A 20,435-nucleotide genomic window follows, 5' to 3' on the forward strand; every position below is an offset into this window, starting at 1 on the left:
CTTGGCCACCAGTTAAGTGGATGGATATATCACACAACCTGTCTAGGCTTGTTTTTTCATTTCTAAAACAGCAACAGTATACTAGATGATCCCTAAAATTCTTTCTCATCTTAAAGTTGTATTATTTCTAGCCAATCCTAATCTTTGGAAAATTTAGTATACAGGTTAGCTTTTCTTAACAAAATAAACCTGAGAGCCCTAAAACAATCTGATTTTGTTGTATAACCTACTTGACAGCCACACCTCTTTAGAAAGCAGCTGTATTTTCTTACAGTTACTAATGGCACCAACTGTCTGCAAACTGCCAGACTAAGTCCCAACTCACATTCTCCAAAGCCAAGTTTAGGCAAATGTTTCCTCGTAACCAACAGTGTGAAACGGAGTGCAAATGCTGGGAAGGAACCTAGAAATGAACAATAGGCTTTCTGTCCCATTCAGAATGGCCTACAGTAACAAATACTATTCACAAACATGCTTCAGCTTCATGAAATAAAGGTGGTAAACTCAAAAGTTCTAGGTAAGTAACAAGAGTAACAGAACTTGGTACATTTCTAATACCAAAAACATCAGTTCTCCATTTCTTTCTGCTTCTGAAATCTAGGGTCAAGAGACTGGAAACTGCTTTATTATCAAGAGATTTGTAATCCATTTATGCCTAATAGCTCATTGGCTCAAATCTCTTTTTAGTTTTTTAATAAACATAAGATTAAACCAAATTATAGGGAGAAAACACTTCCAAGTATAAGAGAATAAAGAGTTTCTCTTGAAGGTTCCTACGGATGGCTGAGATGTGTCATATTTACCTCATTTCCTACTTACATTAGAAAATATGAAAGTTCTTCAGGATTATCCTTCTTCAAAAATCATTAAGATTTGGGATGCCTGGGTGGCTCAGCAGTTGAGTGTCTCTCTTTGGCTCAGAGTGTGATTCTGTAGTCTTGGGATCGAGTCCTACATCAGGCTCCCTGCAGGAAGCCTGCTTCCTCCCTCTGCCTATGTCTCTGTCTCTCTTGAATAAATAAAATCTTATTTAAAAAAAAAAAAGAGAGAGATCATTAAGATTTCATAAGGAAAGGAGGCACCATGTGGATAACTTTCCTAGGTCTAACCTCAGAAGAAAATGAACTCAATCTAAATTTTCATTTTGAGGAGGTGACTGAGAACCATCTGAATTTAGCAAATCTGGGCAATTTTAACACCTCTGAAATTCAGTCTTCTTACAGTCCAAGTCAAAATAATTACCCTGTCAACACCCTAGTTTTGTTATAAGGATTAAACATTACAGTTTTTAAAAAAAAGAAACTAGAATAATTTAGTAAATGTAGATTAAAATGTAAAATAAATTTTATCATCCTCAGTAAGGACAAATGTCCTTATTCTATAAACTGAAGACCTCAGGAGGAAAATAAATGGTTGATTAGCCTAACACTATGGACTGCAATGACCTGTGAGCAAAGATGTGTATGACTTAAGAGTATAATTCCAGTTCTGCGGCATGACCAGACAAGGCCTTTCAGAAGGGGGATGTAGTTGCTTCTCTTGGCTAGACCCAAAGATAGCTAGAGTTGATTAAATTCCTTAGGCAAGGCTTCCAGAAAATACAGCATACAATTAAACCTTCAGAGAAAGGAAGCTGTGAGAAGTGAAACTAGACAATATAGACATGAATGCAAACAGTGTTTGCAAGACACAGCAAGGACAACCTATGAGGCTTTCTTCACAAAACGAAGTGTGGGAGCATGTAAAATCAACAAAGCAGTGTATTTGCTTCCAGTGTCTCAGGTGAGGACAGTGAAAGGGCATTGGACTAGGAATGAGACAATAAATTTTAGATCTCGTTATATACCACACTGAGAATAGAAGAATGGTTAGAACTGCTTGACCCAGGTAGATCTAGGTTCTAATTCCTTACCTTCCCTTACTTCATAGGACTTTGGACAAGTTTTAGCCTCTCTAAACTAGTTCCTCACCTCTTACAGGGTGATAAGAATGCCTACTCCTTAGGGCCTGATTACACAAAATAAAGCACATGAAGCAATTAGCACATCTAGCACATGATAACACTCAGTAAGTATAGATAACATCAGTTACATATTCTTGTGCAAACCAGAGCCTCATTCTATAATGGGAGTGATAACACAGTAAAGTATTCTGATACCTTAAAGTGCCACGTGTGATGAAGGGGTTACTACTAACTAGTAGGAGGCTGGGCTCACTCATTGCCCACATCAAATGTTACCATTTGTTCTCTTTACAACCAGCAGGTTATCATTAGCGACATGGTATTACTTAGGACAATTTTTAGAAATGTTACTTTGATATCAATAAATTAACAGATTGACATCTATGCAACCACACGGAATTTATTGAACATTTTCACAAGTGATTTCATTAAAGGAAGGCTTTTTCCTGCCTATATTGGTTACCATCACTTTTGCCCCTATCACAATCTCATGGTGTAGTCCTTGCATGTAGCAGGAACTCAACAAATGTCTGCTAAATTGACAGATGGAGCCCCAGACGACCTAAAACTTGCACTTTAGAAGCACTTACTTCATCCTGAGCTATTATAAATAAGGAACTCAAGTGACTGTTAAAAGCATTCTACTGATGAGTTTGATAATGTTCCAAAGCAACATATCCCAAAGGAAAGGATATTGGGTTTGTCTCCACCATAAAATCCTACTTTTAAACAAAGGTACTACTTAAAAATGGTCTTCCAAAGGCCTCAGCAGAGGTTCTAAAGAGATGTGACAATATGAAGAAGCTTGGTCTCTCCAAGTCAGTTTACTGACCACCTGCCTTCAGCAAGGCACCCAGCAGGACAGTACAGGGCAAGGGGCACATGTTGGCTATCCCATGTAGTACCAGGCACTACATCAGGGAACATTCAGAGTTCAAGTGCAGTGTCAGCATGACAGGGTGGGACGGGAGGGACTCAGAAAAGGGAAAGGGCAGTACTGAATGAAAGAGTCGAGTCCAGGAGATCTTTCTGGAAGAGGTTTGACTTGAGTTAGCCTTAGAACAGCAAATATGACTTGAACAGGGGAAATTTGTGTGCATGGAGTATGACTACTTCTACATGACTAAAATGGAGATTCTATATAAGAAATAAACCTTTAAAAGTAGGGTGGCATAAGTTTATAGCAAGCTTTAGATGCTAGAGTGAAAAGTTTTAGACTCTTCTGTTTAAACTATTTGCTTTTTCAAAAGAAATAAACATTTAGCTTTTACCAGATAAAACTCACAGGCTGCCCTAGGTTGCAGTTAAATTGTGTGGATGCTGGTATTTCAATAGACTGGAAGCTTCGCACCTAACTCAATGCCTATCTTTTATTAGAGCCTATATAGTAAGCACCTGATAAACATCTGCTGAATGACCAGATGATTCCCAAGATGAATTATTAGTCAGCTCAAAGTGCTAATGTGGGGGGGAGGGCTCCAGCTGGTAAGCTTGATCTGGGCTTTGATCAAAGAGATACATCTGAAAGTTTTATGTTAGAATACTCATCCCACACATCAGATTTCTGTGGAATGGGTGAGCCCCATCTCTAGCTCCTCTCCCCACCATAATCACAGCACTCAGATAAAGTTGAGGAGTTTATTAGGGAAATATGAGAGGCAAAGATACCCCAAGTGACAGAAAGAAAATTCTGAAAATGACCCTTCAAGCCAAGTGGAGGCCTGGCCTTGACCTCCCCCAAAGGACAAGAAACTGGTAGGTTAGCAACGACATTCTCTGATGGCCACCTTGCCGGGGCGTAAGTGTCTCAGCCAGGACTGCCTCCCACCCCCCGCGCCAAAGGTGGAAAGGAGACAAAGACTGTTTATAGAAGCAATGCAGAGGCAATGAGACCTGTATGGAAAGTGTGAGAGAGAGAGATGGAGAGGACCTTAACAAAGAGTCCCAGGCATCTGGCTCTGAGCGCTTCAAATACACTGATGAACAGTTCTACAAAACGTTACTTAAAAGGTAAAATGCCTAATGTTGGTTCCAAGAGTTCCCCTGGACTTCTTCCCACATGCCACATCACACGTCGATGTACATGGCAGAGCCCAAAGGCCACACTTTTGAAAAAAGAAAAACAAGAATAAGCCCTGTTGCTCTTTAAGAAGAGAGGAAGGAGCTGAGGCTGCTGGGGCCTTTCCCACGTCGCCTGTGTTCCATAAAGCAACTTCCCAGCAGCAGCATGGCATAGTTCTAGGTGAGGGTCTCACCTTTTGTCACCTGTCAAAGGAAATTGACAATTAGATAAATTCAAAAGCATTTTTAAAAAAATCTTTTTATAGATCCTAGGTAGTAGGGAGTGTTAGAAAAGACAACAGTTTTGGAGTCCCAGAAACCTGGTTCAAACCCATTAACTTCTCCATGCCTGTTACCGCTTCCAGGTTTATTTCAGCAACAAGTGGAAACGCACATTCTCTCTGCACAGCCCTTGCCTAGCCTCACGAGGCTTCTCCGACATACTCACCCGTGCTTCAATGTACTCTATTCTCCGCTCGAGGGCTGTCAATTTCTCGTTTAGTGTTGCAAGTCTTGAACGACAAGACATATCTGGTAAAAGGAGACTGATGTTCAGGATTTACGTCATTCCAAATACACACACACACACACACACACACACACACACACGGCCCCTAGCTGAAGAGAAATGATACATCACACATAGCATAAATGGGAGCAGGTGAGCAAAGCAGGGGAATGGAGAAGAGGTAAGAATTGTATTAGGAGCTTAGAATAGATCTGCTGAACTTCCTACCAAGGGTGGTAGGCAGAGAATAAGCACCCCCAAAGATGTCCGTGCCCTAATCCCCGAGTGAGTATGTTTCTTACATGACAAAAGGGACTTTGCAGATGTGATTACAGTTAAGGACCTTGAGATCCTGGATTATCCAGATCAACAGGATCTAATCACAAATCTATAAACAAAAGTAGAGATAAACCAGGAAAGGTGGAGGAAGAAGGCCATGAGCCAAAGGATGCCAGAGACGTGAGAAGCTGGAAAGGGCCCTCAGGTGTTATCAGCAAAGAAACAGAGATCTCAGTCCTACAACCACAAGAACCTGAATTCTGCCACCAACCCAATGAGCAAGGAAACAGATCCTTTCCTAGAGTCTCCAGAAAGGAAGGCAGCTCTGCTGACATCTTGATTTTAGCCCCGTGAAGTGATGTTGGAATTCCACCGTACACAATTGTAAAATAGTAAACTTTTGTGATAAAAACAGCTCCATTTATGGTAAACTTGTTATGGCAGCAATAGAAAACACGCCAAAACTCTACAACTACTATTTGCTAATACACAAGCTAAGAGTTCCAAGAGAGGGGAAGGGACAGGAAGAAAATAATCTCAAGAGAGAAGAAAAACAGAGGCCATGAAAGCAGCAGTGACGATGGAGAGGAGCAAAGGCGCCCATGTTTCTGAGCTCATGGAAGCCTCACTGCTTTTGCTCTTGGAAAGTACTTAAAAACGTCACCAATATCTGCACAGGCATTTCAGCAGAAGAGGAAACTTGGGAGAACATCAAAATACTCGTTGGAGCCCACAGTCCATCTGTGGAAAACGGCAAAATCCCTTTTCTTCCTTTGCCCTGTCCAATCATCTTTCACCATCTTATCCAAAATGATACCTAGATTTCCCCTAAAATACCTTTTCCTCTGCCAACTTCTCTAAGAGAAACCACTTGACTACTCTTTCCCCAACCATTCTCAACAGGAGAAAAAGGTTTCCAGATAAGCTAATTCTCTCCTATTACCTCCTCCAACATCATCAATAATTTTCGGTCATCCTCAATAATTTTCATTTTTTAAGTCTAAAATACCCTCTCTCTGAGACACTCTTCCATTTACAATGATTTAACACTTAGCTCACACTTCCTTTTCATCTCTTTCCTGTTATGTAAAAGCATGTCCACATCCATTTTGACAAATCCTCCTACACCGGCTCTTGCCTCAACTTTCACTTGTCCACATCTACATCTAACTCATCTTGCCGGTCTAAACATTCTCCTTCAAGGCTCAGTTCAAATTGGGTCTCTGAGACGTCTCTGCCAGATAGATAGAATTATGAAAGACTATTAAAATGGCCATTAAAAATTACACGTTTGCATCTTTTTAACGAGTCACTAAAAAAACAAAAACTAAGGCATCTTTTCAACAACTCATTATTACAAGTTTGAATATTTAATGACTTAAGAAATTGTTTACGCTACCTAGCCAAATGATATCTATGTATTTGTAATTTATCATTTATTTACATGTTTGTTATCCCACTAGAACTGCCTCTTACTAATTTTTGTAACGAGTATCTTGCCTGGCACAGAAATGTTTTTGAGAAAACAATTATGGATTCTGCTATGTTAGTGGAACAAAAGATTGGCTCCAGTGTGATTCCACTAATTCTATAGTGGGGAAACTAAGGCCCATCTTGGATAACTGCTGGGACAAAACAATAGCACAGCTGAGTTTGGAGTCTAGTTTCCTTACTGCCCAGGATGGTACTCTCCCACCACACACCCTGCCTGATACCATCTTTATGAACCCCTGGGGTTGTAATTTATCCCCCACCTCTCTTAAAATCTGCCTATAGCCCGACTCTTCCACTTTCTGGTTCCTTTTTTGCTTTTTGTTTCCATACTAGATCCTTTCCCACTCACCCATCTTCACTGCTATTTGTCTCTTTTTTTAAAAATAGCTTTATTGGTATATAATTTATATGGCATGAAGTTCATATTACTTGAGGTTTACAATTCAATGAGTTTTTTTAAATTTTTTTTATTTTTAAAGATTTTATTCCTTAATCATGAGAGACACACAGAGAGAGAGAGAGGCAGAGACATAGACAGAGGGAGAAGCAGGCTCCTCACAGGGAGCCCGATGTTGGACTTGAGCCCTAGACCCGGGATCATGCCCTGAGTGGAAGGCAGACACTCAACCACTGACCACCCAGGGCATCCCAATTCAATGGTTTTTAGAACAAAGTTGTGCAACCATCACCATCATCTAATTTTAGGACATCCTCATAATCCCTGCATGAAACTTGTACCAGTTAGCAGTCAGTCATTCTCCATTCAGTCTCACCCCAACCCCTGGTAAACATTAATCTTTCTGTCCCTATAGATTCACCAGTTCTGGATATTCTTTGTTATTCATTTAAATTATGTTGTTTGGGGGATCCCTGGGTGGCGCAGTGGTTTGGCGCCTGCCTTTGGCCCAGGGCACGATCCTGGAGACCCGGGATTGAATCCCACGTCGGGATCCCGGTGCAGAGCCTGCTTCTCCCTCTGCCTGTGTCTCTGCCTCTCTCTCTGTGTGTGTGTGACTATTATAAATAAATAAAGAAAAAAAATATTTTAAAAAAAATTATGTTGTTTGCCTGCTAGTGCTGCTTCTTCTCTTTCTTAGATCTAGCTTGAGTATAAGGACCTCAGGGATCCCTGGGTGGTGCAGCGGTTTAGCGCCTGCCTTTGGCCCAGGGCGCGATCCTGGAGACCCGGGATCGAATCCCACGTCGGGCTCCCGGTGCATGGAGCCTGCTTCTCCCTCTGCCTGTGTCTCTGCCTCTCTCTCTCTCTCTCTGTGACTATCGTAAAGAAAAAAAAAAAAAAAAAAGGACCTCAGCACCCTCCTTTTCCTAGATACACTACCACTGCCAGGAATGCCCAACAGGATCAAGTCTCTCTCAATCTGGTTTTTAGAAGCTCAGAGGCAGGGATCCCTGGGTGGTGCAGCGGTTTGGCGCCTGCCTTTGGCCCAGGGCGCGATCCTGGAGACCCGGGATCGAATCCCACGTCGGGCTCCCGGTGCATGGAGCCTGCTTCTCCCTCTGCCTGTGTCTCTGCCTCTCTCTCTCTCTCTGTGACTATCATAAATAAATAAAAATTAAAAAAAGAAAGAAGCTCAGAGGCACATCATGTATGCTATTCAGTAAGAGCATGAATGTTATCACTAACAACCTGTCATTTCCCATAAAAAGAGACATGCCAGAATTATCTGCAGGGGTGGGGTGGTGAGAAGGAGGGTTCCTTCCTGGATGGCTGTTCTGTTCTAGCTCTGTCGATCTGGCTGTGAATCAGAATCCAAGAACAACACTACATTCCTGGCCTAAATGGATAAGCACTGTTGGGAAATATAAAATGTTAAACTCCAGAAATTTTGATCATATTTCAGATCCCAAGAAATACATACTAATTCAAGCAAAACACTTCGAAGGCATTCAGCAACTGAACAAATCAAACCAGAGTGCATTTAGGAGTATATTATCTTTAGACTTTAAATGAAGATAACTAGTCATTCTTGTCAGGGTGCTTTGATGGTGTATCCATTACCACTGCTGACAAATGCCAGTTATCAGCTCCTCTGAACTCCTAGTGCACATAACCTTAGCCTACAAAAATCAATACTGTCATTCTCTTGAATTGTTGCTGTTAAGGCTTGCTTCTCTGACAGCATTCTAAATTTCTCAGGAGTGGCTACCATGTCCATTTATCTTTATTTATTTCTTTTTCAGAGGACGTGACACATAGCTGGGATCATAACAGGCATGCTATACTTGTTGGCTAAGTATAAAACTGACATTTAAAAATAACCACATTGGGATCCCTGGGTGGCTCACCGGTTTAGCGCCTGCCTTCAGCCCAGGGCCTGATCCTGGAGACCTGGGATCAAGTCCCACATCGGGCTTCCTGCATGGAGTCTGCTTCTCCCTCTGCCTGTGTCTCTGCCTCTCTCTCTCTAACTCTCATGAATAAATAAATAAAATCTTAAAAAATAAATAAATAAATAAATAAATAAATAAATAAATAAATAAATAAAACCACATTTATTATTTTTGTTACACTTCTTTGTGCATATCAGGTTTAGAATCAGGTACAACAGTACAAAAATAAAACGCTATCATCTGTGACAATCTATTTTTAGAAACTTCACAACTCAAGGTACAGAACAGGCCAGTGTTAGGATGTCATCACTGCCTCATGATTTGTGGAGCCTCAGGTTCAAGTGGTCCACCAATATAATTACTCCCATCAGTTGGAAGGAATCACAGAGTAAAAGCTGTTCAGAAAGTCACTAGCTAGCTTGGAAAAACTATTCCCTCTCCAAACCACATGGCTTACAAGACTCCTTGTGTTCAGGGTGAGAACTGTAGGATTGCTGCCATTTTATTTTATTTTTTTAAGATTTTATTTATTTATTTGAGAGAGAGAGAGAGTATGAGTGGAGGGCAGAGGCAGAGGGAGAAGCAGACTCCCCACTGAGCAGGGAGCCCAATGCAGGGCTCCAAGATCATGACCTGAGCTGAAGGCAGATGCTTAACTGACTGAGCACCAGGAGCCCTGAATTGTTGCCATTTTCAAAGACTTCCCTCAAAGTATATTCCTATTAAACCTCTGAACCAGGACGCTTGGGTGGCTCAGCAGTTGAGCATCTGCCAGCTCAGGGCATAATCCCGGAGTCCCTGATCAAGTCCCAGGTCGGCAGGGGGAGAGGGAAAAAAAAAAAAAAAAAAGTCCCATGTCGGGCTCCCTGCATGGAGCCTGTTTCTCCCTCTGCCTATGTCTCTGCCTCTCTTTCTCTGTATCTCTCATGAATAAATAAATAAAATCTTTAAAAAACAAAAACAAAAACAAAAAAACTCTGAACCACCAAATCATAGTATCACAAACTCAGTCTAAGCCTTACACATACACATCAGAACTGAGGGGTCACACAAAGGGCCTGGAGTGGGAAAATGTTATCTCCCCCCCGCCCCATGCTCACCCTGAGTCATTCAATGCCGAGACAATGTCTCAAGTGTTTCATGATTGTTCAAGTTTCTCAGCCTGTTGGTCCTTGTCTAAACTCATATCAGTGATAATGTCAATCTTCAAGAACTTGCCTCAGGTATACCTGACTGATGAGTTACATCGCTTTAGCTTCTAACCTTGCTTTTTAATTCCATTCTTTTTTTTTTTTAAAGATTTTTTTAATTTTTACTTATTTATGATAGTCACACACACACAGAGAGAGAGAGAGAGAGGCAGAGACACAGGCAGAGGGAGAAGCAGGCTCCATGCACCGGGAGCCCGACGTGGGACTCGATCCCGGGTCTCCAGGATCGCGCCCTGGGCCAAAGGCAGGCGCCAAACCGCTGCGCCACCCAGGGATCCCTTTAATTCCATTCTTAATCGTAATAATTGTCCTTTCCTTTAAAAGGACTAAATTAAAAAATAAATAAATAAATAAAAGGACTAAATTAATTATCTAACATCTTCAAAAACCATCTAGCAATCACTCCCAACATTAGACCATTAGCATCACTTTAAGGGAGAATAATGGCCTACGCTAACTAGTTCTTCTGGCTCCTTAAGATTGGAATTTTGTGTGTATACTTCCTCAGCCTAGGACATGTTGGAAATCTCAAAAAGAAAAGTCTTTATTCTCTATTTGACCATAAAATGTGACTCACACATTTGATAAAATTTCAGTGCAGGGATTTCCTTGCTTATAAAGCAATACAAGAGACATTTCTCTTTTGCAAATCCTAATCTCAAACTCTTCAATTTTTGGTCAGTTCCGAGACTCATCCACTATAAATCTAGTACTGTAGACCATAAATTACGAAGATTTATGTCAAAGATAAATGTATGTGATTTACAAGTTTATTAATACAGGGGCACCTGCGTGGTGCAAATCCTAATTTCAGGGGACGCCTGAGTGGTTCAGCAGTTGGGTGTCTGCCTTTTGGCTCGGGGTGTGATCCCGGAGTTCCGGGATCGAGTCCCGCATCAGGTTCCCTGCGTGGAGCCTGCTTCTCCCTCTGCCTGTGTCTCTGCCTCTCTCTGTCTCTAATGAATAAATAAAAAAAAAAAAAAAAAAAAAAAATCCTAATTTCAGCTTAGGTCATGATCTCAGGATCCTGAGACAGAGCCCCATTTTGGGCTTCCAGCTCAGCAGAGTCTACTTAAGACTATCTCTTCCTCGGGACAGCCTGGGTGGCTCAGCAGTTTAGCGCCGCCTTCAGCCCAGGGCGTGATCCTGGAGACCCAGGATTGAGTCCCATGTCAGGCTCCCTGCATGGAGCCTGCTTCTCTCCCTTTGCCTGTGTCTCTGTGTCTCTCATGAATAAATAAAATCTAAAAAAAAAAAAAAAAAAAGACTCCCTCTACTCCACCCTCACTCAAGCTCGCTCTCTAAAATAAATAAATCCTTTAAAAAAGAAAGTTCATTAATACAACTCAGTGCTCAGAAATTAAGTTATTACATTAACCAGATCCAAATTCGGGGGACTTGTGCTAGATCATTTTTAAATTTTGAAAAACAGCCCCAGCTTAATTTACTTTTTAAAAAATTTATTCATTTATGAGAGAGAGAGAGAGAGAGAGAGAGAGAGAGAGAGAGAGAGAAAGAAAAGGCATGCGCCTGAGTGGGTGGGGTAGAGGGAAAGGGAGAGGGAGAGAAATCTTAAGCAGACTGTGCACTGAGCAGGGACTCCAAATTGGGGCTCCATCTCATGACACGGAGATCACTACCAGAGCCGAAACTGGAAGCTTAACTAACTCACCCAGGCGCCCTATGACTTGTTATTTTAGATGCTTTTTTGATTTAGTTGATGTTCTTAATACTTTGCTTAGATAATCTGTGTGTATAGATCAGATCTTACCAGATAGGTGAAATCTTTTAATTCTGCTTTTTAAGGTTAAAACTCTCCATGTCAGTGATTTTTCCATCTACTTTCCACTGCCTCTCCTAACTAAGCCAAATCTCAAGCCGTGATCTTCTCCTAGAAGATCCTTCTGGAAGGATCCTCCTTCTGGAAGAAGCACCATTCCATCCTTCTACTACCATGAAATATTTTGGTTTCTCTTCCATGGTCCTTTGTCTGAAGGAATGTTATGAGTACGTAATGCTGTGAACAACCTCCAATAATAGTTCAGCTCTCCAGGAAAAGTAGGAGAAACCAATTATGAAAACTAGTATTGAAAGAGTTTGCATAGAATTTAGGAAAAAAGAAAAAAACTGAGGAAAGAAACCCAGACTATCTGAATAGTAGGGTAAATAGTCTCAGTTCACTCAAATCAATTAATCTAGCCTCTGAACTTGAGTCTATCTCCAAAATCCATGTATCTTTTTCACTAAACCATACTCCTTTTCTCATAGTCCTTAAAAGATGTCAGGATATACGAGATCTATGTTGACTACCATTCCCTACTACAACCTCTATACCAAATTATGTGTGTGAACATGTATCAATGACATACTTATACTATTCTTTCTTTCTTTTTCTTTTAAGATTTCATTTATTTATTCATGAGACACAGAGAGAGGCAGAGACACAGGTAGAGGGAGAAGCAGGCTCCATGCAAGAAGCCTGATATGGGGCTCCATCCTGGATCCTGGGATCACACCCTGAGCGGAAGGGAGATGCTCAACCGCTGAGCCATCCAGGCGTCTCTATACTTTTCTTTCATATGACTCTATACTATTCTTTTCAGTAACTACCCTCAGTCATTCCCTGGTGAGAAAAATCCATCATACTAAGACTCATCAAAATTATAGTCCTACACACTTTATAAGGATATATATTAATACAAAACCGATGTTCTGAAACTGTCATTATTTCATTTGCAAGACAGAAATTCCTTGAAAGCAGGAAATGATTCTTATTCTGTGTCCTCCAGAGTACCCGAGAGCGCTTTCTACCGAGATCTGGTTTCTCTTGCTGATGCTTTCTAAGAAAATTCATGCTCTATTACCTTACTCCTCAGGATGCATCAGTTCTCCAGCTGGAAAATAATTAATTCATTTAAAATCTTTTTTTTTTTTAATACATCGGTTTCCCCTACTTAATCTTCATTGCTTGTTGCTGAATTAGTGGAACAGAAGCACACTAGTTGGAAAAAGATCACTAGATGTCATCCTTACACCTTGTGATTACTTAAGTCTACCCAGTGCCCAGTTCTGTTAAGGAAACACTTGGAAACATGAGATGGGAGGGAGTCTGTTACAGGTTTGCTGTCCAGAAGGATACGAACAAAACAGAAAGAATCTGTCACAAGCGCGCCATGCCTAGGAAAGATTTTGCTAGAAGCAGAAGCAATACCTACTGTTGGCTAGTAGCAGCAATACAGAGTTCTCCGTGACCTTACATCTGGCCTCGTCTCCCACCACTCTCGGCGCAGCAAAACCGGAAGGCAGGGAGAGGCGACTCAACGGTATGGCGCTAAAGAGATCCTGACAATGATGCGGAAGCCTCAAGAAACTCACACGAGGGCAGCGACACGGCTCTGGCTGCGTTCTGACTGACGCGCCCTAAGTGCAAAGCGGGAACTGGAAGGGAAGCGGGCCACAAAGGAAGCAGGGAGGCCACCGAAGACGAGACTGTGGATGCAGCTGCCTCTACAGAGTCGGGAAGAAGGCAAGGCTTGCTAATGGATCTGGTGGTGACGGCAATGAAGCCGAGGAGCTCAGCCCGGCGCAGGGTAACCCTACAGGGACTGCCCGGAGAGGCCTAAGGATCCGGGCGAGACGGGCAAGGTGGGCTCCAAAGGACGCGAAAACCAGCAAGCGCCCAGGGCTCCCGGGGCAAGCCCCTTCGAGGCTTCTCAGCGCCTTCGCCAAACTGCCCGAGCGGCCTCCTACCCAACCCCCGCGGCCCCCTGCTCGCCCGCTGACCGAATGAGTTGAGAAAGTCCGCGATCTTCTTGATGCTGCTGGTGATGACCTCAATGTATTCCCGGTTCGCCCAGTCCTGGTGAATCTCCCGCTGCACCGGATCCTCTTGGCCCGCCATGGCTGCCGCTTGAAGAGAGCCACTGCGCAGGCGCCGCGACCCTCCAGGCCGCCAGGGCGCCTGCGCCGCCAGCCCACGCCCATCCCTTGGCACCCACGAATCCACGGGCCTTGTGATGCGCCTGCGCGATGTCCAGTCCTCGCGTGCGCTTTCTCTCTGCTCCCACGCCCCTGAAAAAAGTCGCCGGAACGCGGCCGGGGAGGGTGGAGTGCGCACGCGCCGCCGCGCCTCTCCTGCCCACCGCAGACCCGGTCGCCGGCCGTTCGGGTCGTTAGCGGGCGCGGGACCGCGAGACCCTCGCTCGGTCAGTTGCTCCAAACCAAGTTGGGCGTAGCCAATTAAGACGCATTAAGTACGACTCACTTGAAAAATGGCTTTCAGCAGCACAACATGATTCCCCACCTTGGACCCATCCAATGAACAAAACTTTTTTTTTTGTTTGTTTAAACAATGGCACCCAGTGATGGAGAGGCCGAGGGGAAATTGATAGGCTCCTAAATAGCTGGTCACACTGTAAACTGGCACAACTCCTGAAGGCAATCTGTAAATTGATAGCAAGAGCTGTCAAAAAAAATTCGAACTTTTTTGACCTGATTATTTCATTGAGAAAAATCATTGAAAAAGAAAAAAAAAAAGTCACTTTAAGCACAAAGGTGCCCTTTGTAATGTTATTTAAAAAAAAAAAAAAAAAAAAAAAAACCGGGACGCCTGAGTGGCTCAGTGGTTGAGCGTCTGCCTTAGACTCAGGCCCTGATCCGAGGTCCTGGGATCGAGTCTCACGTCGGGCTCCCTGCATGGAGCCTGCTTCTCCCTCTGCCTGTGTCTCTGCCCCTCTCTCTGTGTGTGCCTCTCATGAATAAATAAATACAATCTTTAAAAAAAAAAAAAACAATAATATAGCTACCTATGGCAATATGATGTATTTAAATAGTAATTCTGGGCACTATGGCAACATACATGATAAATTGAAGGGGAAATGAAATACAAAATTGTCTTTAATTGCAACTGTATAAAAAAATTATGTCTGCTTGAGGACAAGAAGGATACATGAAAGATGCCAATGTCTGGTTTGTTAAGGTAGTGGAATTATGGACAATTTTATTTTTGTTTAAGGGAATATTTACCATCTGCTTTGTGCAATACGTGCCTTTTATTTGAAAAAAAATTTTTGATCAGATTACTTCTAGCAGTAGCTGGGAAGAAATCGTTACTAACAGTCCTTTACTTAGGTACAAGTTTTTATAAGCTATAAAGCTGCTTTTATAGCTATTACCTCACTGGACCCTCACAAACCCTGTGGAAGGAAATCAGGAAGAGGCTTCTCATTTTACAGATGAGAAAACTGAAGTTCAAGGTCACATAGACAATTAAGTGGTGAACCTTCACCAGTTGATTCCAGACTCCAATATTTTCTCATATCACTCTGAAAACAGGCTAAGGCCTTTCTGAGCTCTCTTATGTATTCATAGAAATGGTTACTTAAATAATAAGCATCCCTAACTATTAAACCCCTGGCATCCAGAAGTATAACTGACACTCAAGACTTCGCTTCCTGAGTAATACTGTTGTAGTTATATTTCTCACATGTCACAGAGAAATCGGATAGATCAGATTTTCCTTTAAAGGCATGGCATCTCAGTTTCAAATCACAAATCTACCAAAGAGGAGTCACTTCATCCCTCTGAGCTTTTGTTTCTTCATGTGTAATACAGGAATAACAATATGGGGACACCTGGGTGGCTCAGCGGTTGAGCATCTGCTTTGCACTCAGGCCAGGATCCTGCTTCAGGATCCGAGGATCCAGTCCCCACATCAGGCTCCCTGCAGGGAGCTTGCTTCTTCCTCTGCCTGTGTCTGTGCCTTTCTCTGTGTCTCTCATGAATAAATAAATAAGTTTTTTTTAAATCAACTTATTTTTATTTTTTAAAGATTTATTTATTTATTTATTTAGGGGGGGAGAGAGAGAGAGAGAGAGAGAGGCAGAGACACAGGAGGAGGGAGAAGCAGGCTCCATGCTGGGAGCCCCATGTGGGACTCGAGCCCAGGACTCCAGGATCGCGCCCTGGACCAAAGGCAGGCGCTAAACCGCTGAGCCACCCAGGGATTCCCAGTTTTTTTTTTTTAAGGAATAACAGGGCAGCCTGGGTGGCTCAGCGGTTTAGCACCACCTTCAACCCTGGGAGTGATCCTGGAGACCCAGGATCGAGTCCCACATTGGGCTCCCTGCATGGAGCCTGCTTCTCCCTCTGCCTGTGTCTCTGCCTCTCTCTCTCTCTGTCTGTAAAAAAATAACTGTCTCTTATTTGAGGGACACCTGGGTGGCTCAGCGGTTAAGTGCATCTGCCTTTGGCTCGGGATGTGATCCTGGAGTTCTGGGATCGAGTCCCACATCGGGCTGCATGGAGCCTGCTTCTCCCTCTGCTTGTGTCTCTGCCTCTCTCTTTCTGTGTCTCTCATGAATAAATAAAAGATTTTTTTTTATGTTAAAAATCGGTCTCTTTTGAGATGAAAATTAAACTTAGTAGAAAACAAAAGTTTTGCAATTCAAATCATTTTAGTGTCTTGCAAGACTCATTACTCTCTGCTTCTCTCTCCATTTTCTGACTTCACTTCCAAACTATCTCCACCTCTCTTTTCCTTTCAAGGGTGCGCCTCACATCCCCCCCGCCCCCCAGCATCTGACAATTCTTGACAAGTCCCTCTGGACCATCTGGTCTTCCAAATCAAAATCTTTAGTCTGACTCTACCCGCATGGTACAATCTCTCCACTTCAACTTCACCCAAAGAGCCAGACAAAAGGTGGACAGCTCTTATTTGTGCTATGCTCTACAGTTGGCAAAGTGCAAGGGCAATTTCTGGGTATACAAGGTAAAGGAAGGTGGGGCCATTAGTTAATTCTTGCCACAAATACTTCCTAGTGCCAGGCTCTAGGATAGCCAGGCACACGGGATAGAGGAGTCCATTGGGAAACCTCTCTTCCTTGGCCTTCCAGGGAAATTGTTTGCATATCAGGTTGTCAAATCACTGTTTACCTATGATGAAACGGTCAGTTTTTCAGCTTTGTGAAAAGAGGACAGCATTATCTTTTTTGAGGTTTAAGAAAAGGCAGAGGAAGATTTTTGGTTAGTCAAGGTACACTTCTTGCTCTTGAGAGGCGAGCACTTACAGTCTCCTTGCACTGGGATCATTCCAGTGCAGGAATAAAGGCCTGAATACCCACTGAGCATAGTTTAAAGAGTCAAGACTATAAACACTAACTCCAAGTCTGAGGACTTTTGTGTAGGTTCCTGACCACACCCTTTGACGTGGGCGTGCCTGCCTGCGGTGACAAGCTCAACAGCACACAGGTGTGGCGGGGTAGGGAGGAGGAGAGGGAATGGAGAGGACGGGATTCGAACCCGCACTCGGTAAGGCGGAGTCCTACTGGACGTTCCAAGGAGGTGGGGGTGGGGAATCCAGCCCTGAAGACTGCCCACCCGGCGCCTCGAGCCCCCACCCCCGCGGCAGCTCGGGCTCTCCCCGCGGTCCTGGGTCACAAAGGCGGTTGCCAGGCGCCCGGTGGAGAAAAGATGCGGCCCGGAAACAGCGGCTGCCACTCTGGAGCGTCCGGCCCGCGGAGTTCAGCAGGTGAGCCCCCGGCCCGGATGGTGGGACCGGGCCCGGGCTCCCACCGCCATCTCCGCCTCAGCCAGAGCCATCTGGCCCCCACCCCTGGTTAGGGACCCCCCCGGGGACAAGCCCCTTCTTCCCGCTGGGAGGGGGAGCTTCCCCACTCCGGGCAACTCCAGCCTCTCTGGATCAGGATCGCAGTTCACAATTCAGGAGACCTCAGCGCATTTGGACCATTACTTTCCCTTTCCCAGGTGGGGAAATCTAGGGACCTGGTTCCTTGGAACGGGAGGAGCTTATGAAGGGGAAGACGTTTTGGCCAGAGTACAAGATGTTCCCTATCTGGGAGTTATTAAAACAGTTTGAACAGATCTCCAAGGTTCAACCCCTCTTGGGATGGATGACAGTGATTTCCGGGTGGTGGGAATGGAGGGGTGAGTCGTCTGGATATAAACCTTGGTGGAAGTGGCTTAAAGATTTGGGGTCAGAAGCCGTCTCTCATCCCACGTTGGTTCTGTCCACTACTTAATGCGGGACCTTTGATAAAAAGCCTTTTACCTCTGGCCCTATTTTCTCTTACGAGCGGAATCAGGTAAAGGATCCTGGGGTTAAATAATCTTTTCGGTTCCTATACTGAGGAGTTAACACCCTCCACTTTGCCATGGCGTTGTGTGCCGGAGCAACCTTCATCTTGGATGTTCCCTCAGGGTGATACCAAGCATCAGAAGACTTTCATAGCTTTTTGTAATAGATAACCATCCCTTCAGTGTCAATTTCTCATTATAAAGCAGTCCAGATATTTGAACACAATATGGGAAGGAGTGTACAAAGGAGAGAAAGAAATCAACAAAATCTCCTTTACACTGTCAAGGATAGGTCTTCTGGTTTGAAATGTCACCAACTCTTTTTTAAAAATGAACTTTACTGTGGTGAAGTCTAGGTGGTGAAGTCTCCACAAACTATGGTGGAGTCAACTTTTCACAGCATTTCCTGGGCAATTCTGGATGGGATGGGATCAGATCTGCTGCTGTTACCTTTTGTGGGAGAAGAGAGAAGGGGCAGAGAAATACACTTGGCTGGAAAGAAAAGGGAATTGCTATGCCCCTTAACATAATAGGTAGGTGCTCAAAAAATGTTAGCTTCTGAATTCAGTAAAACCTTTTAGATATTGGCACTTTTAAAATAGAATGATGGAAAATACAAATTCTACTTGAATAATTTAGTTAACAACATCTTCCCAGTCCTTTGCTTTTTCTTCAAAGCAGGGGAAGAAAAATCCAAGATCTTAACCACTGGGTCTCCCACAAGAAACCGAAAACAAAACAAAGCACACCTAGAAGAATCAGAAAAATCTTTAAAAATTTTTAAACGCTGTCCTTTGGAAACTCTTTTTTTCCTTCTAGCCTGGTGTAATTCCTCTGAGGTGGTATATATAAGTAGCTCAGGGCTCTGAGAGAGCTGTCCTCCTGTATTAGAAAACAGGTTTTTAGGGCCAAGAGGATATTGTCTTCGTATTTAATATCAAAAACCTAAGTTCCTTAAAAGGGACAACTTATAAGTTCTCAGACTGTGAGTGCATCAGAATCCCCCAGAGGGTTTGTTTAAATGCAGATTCTGATCCTTTAGTGTGAGGTAGGGCCCAACAATGTGCATTTCCACATTCCCAGATGATGCTGAAGCTACTAGTGCCAGGATTACACTTTGAGAACCACTGGCATAAACAAAGTACAGGGAATTAGAGTCACAAATATTTGGTAAGACATGGCTTTTCTGAGCTTCTAACCACAAATAATGTCTCATCATGAAGAGCAGCCTTTGCCACCTTAGAGGTATAGATTCGGTCTTTCACAGTTACTGACACAATATATGTCCTAATAGTGAATTAGGATATTCCACTTTGGACAAATCCATTTCCTCACCTGTGAAATACATCAAAACCATTCAGAGGCTTGAGATAAGATTTAATAAAGTTTTAGTACACATGGCAGTTGCCAAATTCAATACTTGTTACCATCCACTATTGCTCTTTATAGAATTACCAGTATTCCTTAACATCTATTGGAATCTGTCTTTGAGGACTACAGAGTAAGTTAAAGTCAATAATGAAACAAATAAATGTGAATTTAAACAGCTGTGCCCTCACCAAAACCATGCTAGGGAAATTCCATGTTCTGATTCCTCTTCTTTAGGACTGTCAATGGCAGGATACCAGCTCTGGTCACCATGGACCCCACTGGACGAGAGCTTCCAATGGCTGCGGCACACAACACCTACACCTTCTTCAAAGCATCCCTTTAGGGCTTCCCCCTGTTTCCCACATACCCCTTCTGACCTTGAAGTGCAGCTGTGTTTTCAAGAGGTCACTCTAGTCTTAGACAGCCCATTTCTGGAGCCTGGGATGAGTCCCAAGTTACCCTGCCACACATCAGAGCTCCGAACCATGAACAACAAAAAAGGGCTGGTCAGGAAGCCCCAGCCTGTCCGCCTCAGTGGAGTGGATTCTGTGTTTGGCAGGGTCATCACAGCTCAGCCACCAAAATGGACTGGGACCTTCAGAGTTTCAGACAAATCAGCCTTTTGCAAAATCATCAGCCGGGAGAACCAGTGGCCCACTGGACTTAAGGAACCTCAGATTCAGATGACAGTGACCATGTGCAAACAGATGCTGCGCTCTATCCTTTTACTGTATGCAACGTACAAGAAGTGCACCTTTGCCTTGCAACACTCCAAGTAAAGGATCCCCATGTGATTCCGTTTCTTATAACACATCCTATGCTGTGTGCCTGAAGCTTACAGAAACCTGTTCATGTAAAGGAAACTGACATCACCCGAGCCATCTTGCTTTTCTGTCAAGCAATGACAATTCAGGAACTCCTTTCCTCCTTTCCTCCCCAAAGGCCAGGGACAGAGCAAAGGAGAGCATTTCCATTGTAAAGATGAACAACATTTAAAAGAGAGGCAAACTAGTGTTGACATGTACATGTGAGAAAGAACCATTAAACCATATAAACCAATGAGCCTAGTGTGAACTCACTTAAACATCTAAGACCAAAATGA

General features: G+C 43.4%; 2 protein-coding genes across 2 annotated transcripts; one reads left to right on the forward strand and one right to left on the reverse strand.

Moving 5' to 3' along the window:
• Positions 1-2,343: 2,343 nt before the first annotated feature.
• BRK1 (BRICK1 subunit of SCAR/WAVE actin nucleating complex) lies at positions 2,344-13,825 on the reverse strand. Its single transcript, XM_055343728.1, has 3 exons — positions 13,652-13,825; positions 4,473-4,555; positions 2,344-4,228 (listed from the first exon to the last, which is right to left on the reverse strand). The coding sequence occupies exons 1-3, from the start codon at positions 13,767-13,769 to the stop codon at positions 4,202-4,204; spliced, it is 228 nt and encodes a 75-aa protein (XP_055199703.1). The 5' UTR covers positions 13,770-13,825; the 3' UTR covers positions 2,344-4,201.
• Positions 13,826-17,158: 3,333 nt separating this feature from the next.
• Positions 17,159-20,392, forward strand: FANCD2OS (FANCD2 opposite strand). The gene is made up of 2 exons (XM_055344484.1): positions 17,159-17,396; positions 19,568-20,392. The coding sequence occupies exons 1-2, from the start codon at positions 17,339-17,341 to the stop codon at positions 20,110-20,112; spliced, it is 603 nt and encodes a 200-aa protein (XP_055200459.1). The 5' UTR covers positions 17,159-17,338; the 3' UTR covers positions 20,113-20,392.
• The last annotated feature ends 43 nt before the right edge of the window (positions 20,393-20,435 follow it).

This window comes from Nyctereutes procyonoides, unplaced genomic scaffold (assembly GCF_905146905.1).
Source record: "Nyctereutes procyonoides isolate TBG_1078 unplaced genomic scaffold, NYPRO_anot_genome, whole genome shotgun sequence".
NCBI lineage: Eukaryota > Metazoa > Chordata > Mammalia > Carnivora > Canidae > Nyctereutes > Nyctereutes procyonoides.

Bases quoted from the DNA above. Each gene is read 5' to 3' on its own strand.
- BRK1 (XM_055343728.1), bottom strand. From the start codon at position 13,769: ATGGCGGGCCAAGAGGATCCGGTGCAGCGGGAGATTCACCAGGACTGG. The intron at 4,556-13,651 runs GTCAGCGGGCGA...TCCTTTTACCAG, and splicing joins GGACTTTCTCAACTCATTCG to ATATGTCTTGTCGTTCAAGA. The intron at 4,229-4,472 runs GTGAGTATGTCG...TTCCTTTGACAG, and splicing joins TAGAGTACATTGAAGCACGG to GTGACAAAAGGTGAGACCCT.
- FANCD2OS (XM_055344484.1), top strand. From the start codon at position 17,339: ATGCGGCCCGGAAACAGCGGCTGCCACTCTGGAGCGTCCGGCCCGCGG. The intron at 17,397-19,567 runs GTGAGCCCCCGG...CCTCTTCTTTAG, and splicing joins CGGCCCGCGGAGTTCAGCAG to GACTGTCAATGGCAGGATAC.